At 44.6% G+C, this 15390-nt stretch overlaps 1 protein-coding gene across 1 annotated transcript in view; it reads right to left on the reverse strand.

The window, feature by feature from the left end:
* Positions 1–8199: 8199 nt before the first annotated feature.
* LIN52 (lin-52 DREAM MuvB core complex component) overlaps positions 8200–15390 on the reverse strand; it is a 55229-nt gene continuing 48038 nt past the window's right edge. Inside the window, exon 6 of the mRNA XM_027459621.3 lies at positions 8200–8450. Coding sequence (XP_027315422.3) covers positions 8215–8450 — 236 coding nt within the window. The 3' untranslated portion in view covers positions 8200–8214. The remainder of the gene's footprint in view (positions 8451–15390) is intronic.

Here is a 15390-nt window from a genome sequence, read left to right on the forward strand (position 1 = left end):
CCCCCCTCTGCCTCCCCCCTCCCCAAAATGTCTGGCTGTCTGCTAAACTCATTTGCAGCATTTGCTTCAATGGTCTTGTTCGGCGGCACCTTCCATATGGCCCCTGCTTGCTACCCGCAACGGTCTCGGGCCGCTGGGCCCGTCTCCAAGACCGTGGTTGGAAGGAGCTCCTGTGCTCCCACCCCACATGGACTAGCACCTGCATGTGCATGGACTCTGGCCTGAGGCCTCCACATTTTCTGCTCTGTTAGTGGTGTTGTCTCCAACAAGCATCGTGTCCCCACCGCTAGCCTCTGCGGTAGGTGAGGGACTCAGACACGCAGGGACCATGGCCGTACTCATGGGCATGGCTGGTGAGGTGCCTCCTCCCCAGCTGGACCCTATTTGAAGGTGGCTTTCCTTTGAAGGGAAAGCAGTGGTTGCACTTCCATGGTGCCCACCAGCTGAGTCCAGCGCACTGTATCTGCAGCCAGCCAGGGATACTAACCATGAAGAACAGCACAAAAGGCATCCTGGTCTGAGAGACTGCCACATAAATCCCCTGAAAATCAAGCAGCCCTTTCTCTTCATTTATCAGAATGCCTACTGTGTCTTCGGTAAGACAAGTAAAAATGTAATGAAGCCTAGAAACTTGCTCTGGGAAGCAGTAATGGTTATTGAGTGCACATCTACACAGACAAGCGTGGACAGATGTGGGTTTGCTCTGCCTGCCCTGCCAGCTGCGGCGTGGAGCTGTGCTGGAGCACCTCCACACCCAGCCCCAGGTCTTGGTCCTCCTCCATGAGGGGGCTGCTCATCAGGTGCAGCCATATGACACTGAATGGCTGTGAGATTTGTGACCCTCTTTCATCACCCGCTGACTGCTTTTTTAAGGGCCTGATGTTGACAAGTTACTGCACACCTTTCATGGTACCCAGGGCCATCAGGAGCTGGGGACGGCCAGCCCTCTCTAGGCTAGCAGGCAGTCCTGATGTCCCTGGCAGGGGGGGCTGGCTGCTGTTTTCAGCGAGGTTACCCAGTTATCGCTGAAGTTATTTTCACGCATGAACGAGGAGAGACTGCAGCACTGCAGATACACGATTGCAGATTGCATTGTAATGAACAGGCATAAGAGAATCAAGATGCGCATTAAAAGTGCTTTTCAGCCCAAGTGCTTTATTTTTATAATCTTGGGGTAGAGCCGCACAATTAGTCAGGAAAAGCTCACACTCCACGCTGCTCCAATTAACTATTGAGGCCAGAGAAGCCCACGACTTCCCTAGGACTGACCCTTTAGAGCAGCACTGCCTTCCACTAAAATCCTTTCTGCTACCAGTCAGGGCAGAACAGCAAGAAATGCCCGAAAAAAATCGCTGCCAGCCTCAATATTAGTGTGGTGCAGAGCGAGCCAAGGCTTCTGTGGGGCTGTGAAGTAAGTGTGGAGTGGGTCGCGATTCTTACAAACACCCAGTATTTCATACAGTCAGAATGACGTGTAGGGAATTCCCTACTGCTGTTCCTAACTCACTGGTCAAAACAATTAATTAAATAGTTACAATTTTACTTTGAAACTAAGAAAAGGGAATGGCCCTGTTGATCACCCAGCTTTTTTCGTGTTAGTCTGGGGAGTGCCAAGGGGAAGAGTGTTCTCCCTGCTGGGGCACTACCTGCAGGACAGCAGGGTCTGATACAGCCAGACTGGGCAGTGCATTTCAATGTCAGGGCTGTGACAGGAATACCTTTTCTTTTTTTCTGACTGGTAGCAGAACAGCCACTGGATTCGTCTGATCTTCTCTGGTGCAATCCTTCCTGCTCCTCTCCAGGTGGCACCTCCCAGCCAGCCACTGAGCTCTAGGTGTGCTCCCCCAGGAGGTGGCTACATGTAGCCCCAGCCAGGTCCCTGGCTTCCTGAGCAAGGAAGGTTCCTTGCACACTCACCTGCCCTGGATCACCAGGGATCACAGTGAGGTCTCAAGACAGCAGCAGCGCACCACCAGCAATAAAGCTGCCTCTCAAAGCACAATTTTTCCACCTGTAACAACTCAGCCCTGTCACAATTGATTTTCAGTGGATCATTGAAAGCTGCTCCATCAGTCTAGACCTAACGCATCCCTACTGCCTGCTTCACTGTTTTTGTTTGTTTGTTTTATTTCTAGAAAGATAGAGTTTGGGTTTATAATGGGATAAGGGATCTGTTGCTAGTGCACTTATCCTCATCAACATCTGAGCCATTTTTTCATCAAACACAGCAAAATCAAAGCAGCCAGAGTTTCCTTGGGTGAAGATTAGATCTGGAGAACTTCACACTTCCAGACTGAAAGACTTATGAGTGATTAAGAAGGGAGCTGATAATAGAAATGCTTAGTCAACCTTGATGTAAGTCACTTGAGTGCTCCAGCTCTAAATGCGAATGAGCCACTGAAATCGATGCGTGTCTGCAGCATGCCTGTAAATAAACACAGAGTAGGAGAGCACTGCTCACTGCAGTTCATGTCACCATCCAAGACGCAAGCACACAGCAGACCTCTCCCAGAAACACACTGATGGGCCCCAAAGAGCAGGACCAGTGATTCGGGCAAAGGAAGACACTAGTTTTCCTTGGAGAATACGGAGGGAGAGGTCTACAAGAAAAACACTCATAAATTGAGAGAAGTGAGAGTACTGTGGTGGCCCATGACTCCCCAAAAAAGAGCTGTCCCACCAGAAGGGTGGTGGAGAGATCCGTCCCGAGGTGGCAGGTGCAGGAGAAGCTCTAGAAAGCAGGGCCTATGCCTATGGCACAGGAGGGATGCTGAGTCCCCAAGCATCTCATGGGCTGTGGCATTGCGTGCATAGAGGGTGTCCTTGCCCAAACCTCCTGCTGTGGTAATTAGCACTCAACTGAGAACAGGACAGGCAGAAAAAACACAGAAAAAAAAATAATAGAGGGGCCTCATGGGCCTGGGTTAGCTTGTGCCACCACGTGAGCCAGGAAGGTGGGGGCATCTCTAATCCCCCAGGGCCGGGCCAGGTGCCAGGACCCAGCTCCTTTCTCAGCGTGGCAGCCCTACAGCCCCTCGCCCCATCCCCTCTCGTCACACAATGGCACCCTTGGCAGGGTGGGGACTTCCACAGCCCCACTTCTCAGGGCTTGTGCTGCAAATGGCTGCAGGCACGAAAATGCCAAGTTCAACGTGCACCTTCTCTTTAGAGGTCCAGGGGGCTTTGGGGACCTGCACAGACACCTAGCGGAGCAAAAGGGGCAGCATGCATCTCCTAACTTGACCCTATACTCACTGGTTGCTACTCACACCCACTTTTCTAGACATGCGCCAAGCTGTTGCTTTTCCTTCCTGTCAGGAATAAAACATAAAATCATCTTTCTGGACACAAGAGAGCAATTTTTAATCAAAGACACTCAAAGCAGGCAGCTCCTGTCTTCAGAGCCAAGAGATCTGACTCACCCTCCACCACAGCCTTCTTCTGCCGAATATGATTATTGCTGTATTACTATTGCTATTATGTCATAAATTGACGTCTTGTGTTCCTGTTTGTTATCTGGGGATTCTGCTCTAATCTTGACCATCACTAATGCAGTGTAAATCCAGCACGCTGGGTGATAATCTGGCTACATAAAAAAATGGACTTTCTAGACATAATCAAAACCTTTCACTTTAATATCGCACACAATACTTTTACTGTGAAATTGCATTTCCCTCAGCCCTTCTTGTCTGTGGCTCAGAAAGATCCTGAGGTCTGCTTGCAGTTAAATTAAGCTGGTGTTGGGTGTGTAAATGCCCGGATTTAGCAGGCAGGGTGCAGGATCCTGCCTGGCGCAGCAGAGAACAGTTTGCGTCCTGCATTCTGGTAACATCTGAAAGTTGGCAGGAGACCTGCTCCCTCCCCAGCCCCGGCAGGGAACTTCTCCTTTCCGCCAAACAGAGCTCTGGAGGATTTTTTGTTGTGTTAATTCCACATGAAAATTAATGCAATATGACTCATTTTTATTGGTAGTAATTAATACCCGATGAAACACCATTTTCCATCTACATATATCTCCACGCCATAAGAAGATGTGCTCAGAAACAAGGCAGGCCTGGCTCAACAAGCATTTTATTCCCCATTCTCGGAGAAAAATGAAAAACAGGAGTGTAGAAAGCAAACAGAGCAGCAACTACAGAGGGAAAACAGGGAGGGTGAGATGATTTGGGCTGCCCCTGCTTCCCCACGAGCATCTCCTGCCCCAATGAAAAACTAAACGCAACCCTTTTGCATTGCTTGGTTCAACCCTTCCTCCTGCCCACAAACACGCACCGACAGGTCTGCAGCATGGTCCTGCTGCAGCAGTTTCTTCTGCAACTGCACTTATTTGCTTTTCCTCCTCCCTCTTGTGCCTCGATCCTTTCCGTGTACCTCTCAGGGGTTTCTCTTCTGTCCAGCCCTTTACCAGTCTCTAACCATCCGTGGTTCCTCCACACTGTCCACACGCATTAGGGACACGAATGTTAAGCAAGAATAGAAAAACACGAGACAAATAAATAACACAAAACCGCGCCACGGCTCGTAGCAGGCAGCGCCCCGTGCTGCTGGGTGCAGACGAACACCCTTCACGGCTGCCCCCACGGGCCCCCCTCCATCCCTGGAGCCCCGCACGGGCACGCCGGGGCCGGGGCGCCCGGGTGTCGGTGGCGCGGCGTCCGGGGATGCACCGCTGATGCTAACCAAGTTTGCCAGCCATGCTTTTCTCATGGCTCCCGCACAATGGCCCGTTTTCTGCCCACCTGCCGATTATGCTTAATTAGGCGAGGAGTTGATTAATTTGAGGTAATTGACAGCTAATTACGGGCCTGAGGGCTCATTAACTTGACGTCCTGTCTCCGTGAATTGGCTGGAGGGGGTCAGGTGATGTGCAGCCCCCCAGGGCTCCCCTCGCCCTCACGCCACGTGGGCTGGGGCCGTGCACTCACCTGGCAGCCCCGGCTGAGCCCAGGGCAGGGCACAAGCATGGGCACCCATGGAGGACAAACACCCACAGAGGACAAACACCCACAGAAGGGACAGGAAGCTCCCCAGGAAAATAAAACAGGCTCCAGGTGGACAGGGGGGTTGGAGATCAGTAATGGGGTGGCGAGGGGGTGGAGAAGAAGGCCAAAGAGGCTGGTAGGAGCTGGAGGGGACCTGGAGTCCCTGTGGGGCAAGGTGAGTGGCCAGTGCCAGCAGAGGGGGTGCCACCAGTCCTCACCCACCCAGGAGCTCAGAGCAGACTGGAAACACGTGCTTACTGTACAGCAGGGCCCACTGCCAGGCAGGGTTGTTTCATGTACTTGGTGGTTGTAACAAGATATGCTGAGGAGAAGAGCAGAGGAGGATTTCTTAAACTATATACCTGGCTGCTGTGTATTTATGTTGGGCGGGATGTAGCCGAGGAAATATACTTGAAGGATCACAGAGGGATGGTGGCCAAGGTTCGTGATGGCTTCTCATTACTGTGGGGGTGCTCACCACCCTTAAATGCTATCTCATCTTTTGGAAGTCTTGCTCCAAACCCAAACAACTGATCATTAAGCTTGGTTCAGGATTCATTTGTAAGCCAGTAGAGAAAGTGGCAGAGAGGCTGAACTAGTAATAGTAATAGTAAGCCATGCCAGTGGGCTGAGTGACCACGGCACACCATGGCAGCTGGACTGTCCTGGCAGCCACAGGCTTCATACCAAGGTAGTTTGCACTGCTCACTGGCTAGCAGACAGATGATGAAGGCATAGATAACTGAAGTGGAAGGAATGGGATGGCAGCTCTTTGTGGGTGCCCATAAGGAAGTCTGGTGAAAAATTCAATAAAGTCACTTTCAAATACAGTCTGACCTCACCTGCTGGGGCTCTTTGTCCAAAGGAAGCTGCATCACAACTGCAACCCTCTCACACACTCCCCTTTGCTCACTGGCATCACCCTTCTGCCTTACCTGGGCTCTACAGCTGTGTATGTCTCCTATGGATGTGCTGTGCCATCCTCATATTATTGGTGTGATCCAAAGGGATGAAAAATTGTTAGGGGTGTCTTTTCTGCATATCGCTGAGTGGATTTGAGAGACTTGACTAAACAACTTCCTTCAATATCATGCTATTCCATTTACACCTAGCTTATACACTTCCCTTTATCTCTTAGAAATGTACTGGGTTTTAATTTTCTAAGCTCTCTTGTTTAAATTTTATGGAGATGGGTAAATCTGCCTGGTCTCTATGGCAATCATTATTTAATGCCCTCCTCTTATTTGTTGCTGCTTCTTTCTACCCTATATACACACAGACTCAGCGATGATTCATGGCACAAAGGCCAAATGGCCCTACGTGACGAATAAATTTTGCTCACCTGCTCAGAACCTCTCCTGTGTCTGTCTCTTTCAGGAGAAGGTGTACATAATTTAAGTTGTATTTGAGAGGAGAACACCCCAACAACTTTTATTATGGCATTTATCACATAGAACCTGGGAGAGGAGTTATATGGAGTAGCCCAGACAGGTAGTTGCCTCCTTTTCTCTCTAGATCCATTGTTGAAATTGGCTAAAGCTTGGCCATTTCTCATCTTGACTACTACAAGGCTGTTGCCTTCCAGTGTAAATACAAAGACTGTGTGGGTACAACACTATTAGGCATTAGGTAGTGAATTTCTTCCTCTTTTCTGTATTGACACAGATTCTATCAATAGCACATCAAAGTCTCATAAACAGTGATACATTTAATCACATGCATTGTCTGTGAGATCACTTATTGTTATCAACAATTTACAGATGGAGCACCAAGATCTGGGTAGATTAAGTGGTTACCCACGTTCAACGGGATGCCGAAGGTAGAACCGGACAGGAAATGCCCATTCTCCAAGTTTTAACTCACTAAACCTTTAGACCTCTCTCTTTCTGTAGGAAGTCTGATCCACCAAGCACCCCCCTGTAATGCTGAGTGCCTTCCCGAAGAAGGAATGTATTGTGGGAACCAGAACTCTTCCAAGAACTAAGCTTTGGGACAACTTCCTTGCTGTGTGGATGTGTAGTGACACATGTATCTTTGAGGGAATGGTTAAGCAGCTTATTTATATAAGTAACTTTTTTTTTTTTTTTAATTTATATAAGTAGCTACTTAGTTATGTAAGTGCCAGGTTTGTACATATGTATGTTGACACATACTATGCAGTGTCTAGAATGACATCTCTCCCAGATGAATGAGAAGTCTGCTATTGGCATTGCTGAATTTTAGGTCAAGACTCTTGTAAACAGCTTCAAAAACTACCACAAATATCCTTGTCCCATTAAGTTATACCAGTCAGGTCAACTTCCCAGTTCTGAAGTCCAAGGAAAGATATTTTTCAAATGCTACTTCTATATGTGACATGCCTATGTTACAGAGCTCCCAGTCACAGCAAACCAGCCCTTATTTTAAGCTTAAATTTGAAGGATTGAATTTTTATACTTCCAACCCAAACACAGTACATGATGCACAAATTACTGATAGATGTGCTTAACTTAATGTGCCTGAGAAGCCTGCTAGTTAGCAGGAGAGTGTACACAGGTGCACAGACTTTTTATAGAATTCCAAACATATTTCATCTTGAAGAGCTTTTAAGTAACTATTCTCTATCAATATCTGGGTTTCAGAAGAGAAGCTGCCTGATCGATTGCCTTGCTCAGGAGTAAGAGGGTTACTGTAATTATCTTGTTTGCAAGAAAAATAAGAACATTTATCTCATTTTAGGTTAGCAGGAGAAATAGCAATTGTGAAATTTATCATTACCTCAATTTTTTTTTATTTATTTTGCTGATGAATAAATGTCGAATGACCAGCCTTTGTGCTAGTATTCTTCCCATTACTTCTATAGGGATTTTGTATGTTTTTTTCCATAAAACGCTGGATTTTTTCACAACATTTGACCCAAATAAGAACAAACCATTGATATGTGATCTGCATTTTAACATTGTGAGTGAGAGGAGAACAAAAAGGTATTAGTTTCAATGCTGTAGAAAATAAGGAACATTTGAACAGTTAGCTTACACAAGACTGTTTAAGTCCACGTGCGGTGGTACTGACTTGTTGCAAACTTGTTTGAATTTAACTGAGGAGTTCTAAGGGGGATCTCATATCTGATTTGTTTCAAGGTGCAGCAAGACAGTAAGTATGAAACACGAGGATCAAATACAAAGAAACCTTTATTTTTAGATCAGAATGTGACAGAGATTACTAGTCTCCTGGAGTCCCCAAATGTGGCTGGTTACCTTGGAAAGAGTAAGCCACCAAGCAAGTTTCTCCTCTCAAGGATCCGTGTCTCTGTGCATCCAAGCAAAAACCACAAGTCCAGAACAAAGGGGGCTTTTTGGTAAGCATGGGACTGGTATCGGGATGCCAAATGATCTCCTATCCAACAGAAGTCAGGTGCAAGCAGGCTTGCCTCTGCATGGACTCGACTGATGCGGTGACCGTACCTCCTGCAACTCCAGAGAAGTGAGCCTGAAGAAGGAGCAAGGGGACAGATGATTCACAGTATCTAATCACAACTTCTCCCACATAAAGGCATTTTGAAGTTGCATATGTATTAGGCATTAATAGACATCAGATACTCACTCCTTTAAAGTACAGATTCTGTTTGCTTCGGTAAAACTCTAAGTTGGGATTTTAACCTATTTAGGTCTTAGAATTTATAGGGGTTGTTTATTTTGGCATTAATTTGAAGACTGATCTCCTATCCAATACTGAGACTAATACATTTACTGATCTGATAAGATAGCATTCTTTTTGTTAGCTTCCCTCAATAATATGTATAGCTTACATATATATATGTATGTAGCTTATATGAATTATATTTTTATTTAATTTTAAAGACATTTATGAACATTATAATGAAAATCATGTAAAAATACCCTCCTGATACTTCTTCAGGAGGCAATAACAATTGTCCAGAATGGATATTAGCAGGCAAAAAGCCTGACTGGATTCACTTAAGAAGTTAATGATTTCCACGTTTGTTTCACTGACAGCACTCTTGGCTAATCAAATATATAGCACTTTGCCTATGCAGTCAAGTGTTCAGGACTGGGATTTCTGATGTCTATTTACTCCTTATAAGGAAAATGACAAACATACTTTTTTTACCATGGATTTGATAAATTAAAAAAAATGGGAAGCTGTCTGGAGATTAGAGAAGAGGAACTGTGGCTCTGTTCATTAAAGAAGGAAAAAGGCAAATTTAGAGTTGTCAGGAATATCTATTGCCAGTAAAATAATAGAGTGAAAAATAGAGAAAAAAAAATCAGTAGCCACCTAAGGATAAGGATAAGAAAACTATTATTAGCAACAGGGATTTATAAAGAACAATTTGTGCTGGAGAAACCTGATTGCTTTTTTTTCTAATAGAATTATAAAATTAGTGGATGAAGGGAACACGATGGATTTGATATGTTTGGATTTTAGTAAAGATTTGATACATAAATCCTACTCAAAATTAATTCAAATTGGCTTGGCTACACCACCACATGGAATGAAAAATTGGCTGGAGATCCACAAATAAAGGATAATGATGCATAAAAAGGTATTGTGTTGGAGGGAGAGGTCTTAACAGTGACAGAGATTAGCATTCAGTTCTGTCCTATTTAACACCTCTTGACACCTTCTGCCTGGAAATAAGGAAATTTTGTTAAGAGAATGAAATGTGGAGAGACATATGAGATAGACCAGCAGAAAATAAAATGAGATTCCTGTAAAAACTCAAGTATTATCCAAACCACAGTATCCAGTTGTGAGGAGGTCCCTAGAAAACACCAGATGAGAAACACCCCAGCAGAAGCCAGCAAGATGGGCATTTGCAGTGAAGGACAGCAGAAAAATTGTTTGTCTAAGTAATAGAACTGCAATTCATCCCTATCCAGCAGACCACAACGTCTTTGCAGTATCTGTGTCCCACAGATGTGGTCAGTGAGGTCCCAGGCAGGTTTTGCTGGTGTATTCCACTCCAGTAATGGTAGAGGGAAAGGCTCGAGGGAAAAGACACCAGGTTTTCAATTTACTGACATGCTGAATTACTCCAGCAGAGCTCAAGTAGCTGGTAGGGGAGCACCCATTCGCACACTGGAGACACAAAACTGCAGTAAAAGATTTTCTTTGTAGAAATGACTGGTGCAGACACTCACAGTGAAGTTAGCCTGGTTTGGGAGGAGGGCTTTCAATGGATCTTAGCTAATTCTTCTTCTTTTTTTTTTTTTTTTTTTTTTTTTTTTTTTTTTTTTTAATGTAGAACTAGGAAAGAAAAAAGTCGTAAAATAAATTAAACACATTAATAACAGATATAAATCCCTATTTTCCTAATTCTTTAGTCTTCCCTATCTCTCACTCAATCCATTTGCAATTTCAGCTATTCACCATTTTATCTTACTACCCATCGATGTGTGGATTTTCAAATAACTTTGGATCTTGCCAGCCAATTGTAGACAATATTGTTGAAGGTAGATAATATACTTGTGTAAATTTTGTTATGTTAAGGAGCTGACAAAGGAAAGAAACCTAATGGCTGCCCTTGCCAAATTGTGAGCTCATCCTGTCAGACATCAGAGAATCCACGCATGACATACTCTTGAGAGAAACATCCATAAGCAAAGCCACACTTCACTGGCTGGTTCCACTGATTATGAAACTTCTGCTCTTCTATCAACTTGTTTTTGCTGAAACACAGTATTCCTATTAGTTCCTCCTCTTTTTTTTTTGCTTGTTTTTCACATTTTTTCTTGTTAAACTACATTTATACCTTCTTTATTCTTTTGCATTCTCCCCTGTGCCAACCCATGCCTTGCTATCTTCCAGGCTGTCTCCTTGGTCTCCTCTCCCTTTTTTTTACATCCTTTTTTTTTTCTTCTTCTCCCCTTCCTGTCTCTTCTATTCAGACTTCCATATCACCCAATTTCCACAGTCCTCTCCCTCCAAAATAGCTTACTAATAATACTTTGATACTCGCTTGTTAGTGAAACTCTTGTAAACCTTAAACAGATGTATTACACTAATGAGAAAGGTTAATATTCATTGTAGAAAGTTCTTTTCTTTCCAAACCTATTGAAGTAAATGAGGGAAGCAATCTCTTGTGCTAGGGAAGTGTTTTAGCTCCATGGAAAGCTGAAAAGAAAGCTTCAGTAACTGGTCATTTTAATAATGTTCTCTGTTATGGCAGGATCAGTCTCCCAGAGCATCAGAGCAAGAATTTCAACATGGCAGAATTAGGAACACTACATTTTCAGAAGAGTTTTATCTTCCCTTTCCTGGTCTGTCAGCAAAAATTTGGACTAAACAAGTGCAGAATGATATAAAAACTGGAAAGCAGTACTTACACCCTATCTGTATGAGTCTAAAAGGCTCTGGAAGGTCAGAATGAGCTCTCCTACACCAGTGAAGATGTTATAATTATTATTAGAATCTCTCTAATATTCACAGCTCTCCTGAATGCATGTGTACAATGTGCAGTTAATAGCACTGTGAAAAATCTTCCTTTTTAGTATTCTGTTTTTAAATTCTCAGTCTTTAACACTAAATTTAAGTGACTTTTCAAAAAAAAATTCTCTGAATAGTTCTTTCAGGTGTTTAAGAAAAAAAAAGATTAACATGACTAGTATTGCATTGCAATTTATTATTATTTAAATTACTAATGCCTGTGCATTGCTTAGGTGCCTACATTTTTTATTTATTTATTTTTGAAGAAACACATCTATTTAATGATACAACAAAGATGATGGCAAGCAGTGGAAGGGCCACTGGACTGGGGCTAAGACATCACAGTGTTTGCTGGATGACCTCCAACAAGTCTCTTCCCATCTTGGTGTCACCTTTTCTCAGTCTTTTACTGCCTCCTCTGCTCATAAGTTCTTGAGGACAGAGACCTTCACCTGTTAGTGTTTCTAGAATTCACAGCACAATCATTTTTGGATACTGATGTCACTGTGCCTTAAATGATTACTACTATGCAGTTGATAACTCAGACTACAAAAGAGATGTCCTCCAAACACTGCTCCAGCTCTCAGACCAGCTACTGTACTATTAGTAAATGGTATGTTCATGCTGGACAGTCTTAGTGAAGAACATAAGAAGCCATTGCACCATTTTCCTCCATGTGCATTCTGCATATTTATCACCTGTCATCACAATATTCTTGAGTACTGCTTATCTGTATGAAGGATGCTCTTCACCAGAGCATCTTACTTGGGAGAACACAAAAGCAACGATTTTTGTACATGGTTGATTCTTATCTGCATTTGGAAGTCAGAAACGTAGCATGAATTTATTTATACAGCATCGTGACAGCAACGTGTTCCTGGAGTATTTTCTCCTGCTGTCTGTGAGTGAGACACAGTCTCTCAAGGGAGCCCTGACATGGGAAATGCCATCAGTGCTAACTCAAGGAGGTCTCTCCATCCCTGAGCTTCCAGAGCACAAAAAATGCTCTCTGGGCCTTAATAAGAGGATTACGTATCTCCTCCTTCTAGAATAAACCTCTTTGCAGGGAAGATACTTCTCAAGCCCTCTTTGGAGATCTATCTGGGCAAGACTCCTAAGATTCAAGACATCACAGCAGCCGGTAGGAAATGAACCCCAGCTAAAAGGGAAAGGCTTCTACAGCTCTGCAGGCTTTCAGGGCTAGGACGCAGTGTATACAGTGCTGCAGGAAAAGGCTCCTTGCTGGGATCACAGCTGTTAGAGGCAGAAAAATAAGGAGGCACAAGCAGACAGCAGAGTTCAAGCTTCATCCCACATGACAGCATACTATTGCTGGAGCCTTGAAAAGACGCAGCTGACCTCACTGGAATGGTTACAACATCAGGGGCAAATAACCCAAGAAAAAAAATCATAGACCCTTTGTACCTTTAAAACTTGACAAAATGTGGGATGGAGGAAGGGGCAACATTGTAAGGGCACTGTCAAAGACAGACCCTTGCTTGGAGTATATCACTTCTCTGAAGTCTGAGGAACTGAAAGGCAACTGGGAGAATTGTCTAAAGAGGGAAAGGCAATTATCTCCAAAGACTGCTTTTGGGAAGCAGTTCCAAGCACACATTCCAAATGATTTATTTTTATCTTTTTTGGAATGTGAAGAACTGTCCAGGCTCCTCCTGCAGGAAAAAAATGCTGATGCCCCCTTCTCTTCCTTACTGGAATAGCTGTATGGTTAAAGAGAGCTATGGGGGAGTCAGAACACCTTGAATACTTCCACTTTTACATAACCTCATCTTTAATAATCCTTTTTTGCACTTTTTCCCACAGCTGATTTTGCTCCATGCTGCTCCGTCCTCCTAGCCCCAGGTTGAACACAATTCAGTAAGAGTTCAGGACAGGGTCATGTAACTTCTTTTTGAAGCCTCAGCAGAAGCACAGGTGTTGATATACTTTCCAATTGCTCTCAAAATAGTAAGAGGATACAGAACGAGTACAGAAAGCCATAAAATGAGCTTATTGAACATGAAGGACCGTTTTCCATTAAGAGGAGTCACATTACCCCTTCTCCACCATAAGGAGATGAAACTTCTTAAAACTCCCTAAAGAAATGCATACTGGCCACCACAAAAATCTGCAGGCCTGCTGGCAAGGACATGACTACATGAGATAGAAGGGCAGGGTTCAGCATCTGCTGTGATCATTAAAAAAAAAAATAAAAAAAAAAAACAAGAGAGAGAGAGAAAGAAATGGTTCTCCCACATACTTTCTGTCCAGGGAATTAAGAGTCTTCATTGAATAAAAATGGTTGAAAGAGGACAAGAACTTTGTTTAAACAGAGAAAGAAAATGTAAAGTTTTAGGACAATACCGTATCTGTTTTACTATATCTAGCCCAAAGACACTGATTAATTAGGGACCTTTAGAAGGACCATAACATCCAACTCAGGCTTAATCACCAATACATTCCTATCACTTTCGAAACCTCAACCAGCTATGACTTGTGCAAGTTACTACACTCCTTTACAAAAAACACTTATGTATTAAAAAGAAAATGTGTGACAAGTAAATGAAACTACTCACTGCCACCTGGCCTCATGCTCATTATTTTCCCTTCTGCTGAGGGATCTCAATTGCAATGACACTACAGACTTGCCCTGGATATTGTTTTGTCTTGTATTTCTCCCTACTTTCACTCTGGCAGGGTTAAGCTAATGGCATGAAAAGTGCATGCATTTTTTATAGCGTTTCCTATGACTCCTCCAGTCATCATCTTCACCTGCCTTAACCCATGTGAATCATTTTGATTTTGCTTAGCAGAAGGTCTCACAATCTGGGACAACAGAAATATCTTGATATGTACATACGTCTTGCTCCTCACTTCTGGCAATGCATCCCCCTATCAGCATGCAGAAGGACAGTCTGATTCACCTCCATGTCACCTCTCAGCTTTCCAGTCTTCCCTTTCCTGTTTACACGAGGCCTGTGATGATCACAGCAGGCAATACATTTCTTGAGGGCACCTGGAGGCCCTTGCAAGTCCTCAGGTCTCTCCCTGCTGCCCGCTTCTCACCTCTGCAGGGTAGAAAACACCTTGCACTCTACGTGAATACGATTTGGGGAGGAGAGATTGCTGGAGTTTGACTTACTACTGCTGCAGCTCTTTGCCCTTTCCCATTCTTTGTTGACCACCATAATGGCCCTTTGGCCCTTTTGGATGGCTGCTGGATGTCATAAGCAAAGCTCCTTCCCCTCACACACAGCATTTGCCTTGCTTGCCCAGGGAGATGGTTGAGTTTTGGAAGCACCAGGTGCAGCTTCTGGGACTGCTGGTTGGAGAAACATTTGCCTCCTGAGCCCGTTAATTAGCACAGTAACGGTAACTGTGCTCCATTAGCCAACCCATGTGGGCAGGTCCCCTCCCCGTCCACCAACCTTGCCCTTAATGAGAGCTGGAAGGGGGACACTCACAAAACACTGCCTCAGAATAATATTCGGCTTTGTCCACGCCGGTAACAAGAGCTGACAGGATCACTACGTCCATTTCTCTTCTAATTAGCACACTTCCAGCTCGGCCTGAGCCAGCAGCCAGAGAAAAGCGATCGGACAACCGTACCGAATCACAAACACAAAGAGGCCCATTCCCCATAATTAGGTGAGACAATCCCTCAGTCTTTTCTCGGCTGGAGCTTGCCGGTAAGACTCTCGCTGTTTTGGTAAGTCCCAGCAACACAAGTTACACGTCTCCCCAGGACACTAATAAGCCCCTAATTGTCTTCCGCTTCACACGGCTCGTACCATAGGTCTGACTTGGGGGAATGCTTCTAACGAGCGGCAGCCATTGCTCCCCGCGCCACAGACTGCATCGGGAGCCGCCTCTCGGGCACCGAGCTGAGAAGGGGGACGTGGAGGAAAGCAGCCCTGGCGCTGGGGCCCAGCCTTGCAGAATGGGGCCTGTGGCTTGGCAGCAGCCACTCGTTGCAGGG

The sequence above is a fragment of the Anas platyrhynchos genome, chromosome 5, assembly GCF_047663525.1.
Source record: "Anas platyrhynchos isolate ZD024472 breed Pekin duck chromosome 5, IASCAAS_PekinDuck_T2T, whole genome shotgun sequence".
Taxonomy (NCBI): domain Eukaryota; kingdom Metazoa; phylum Chordata; class Aves; order Anseriformes; family Anatidae; genus Anas; species Anas platyrhynchos.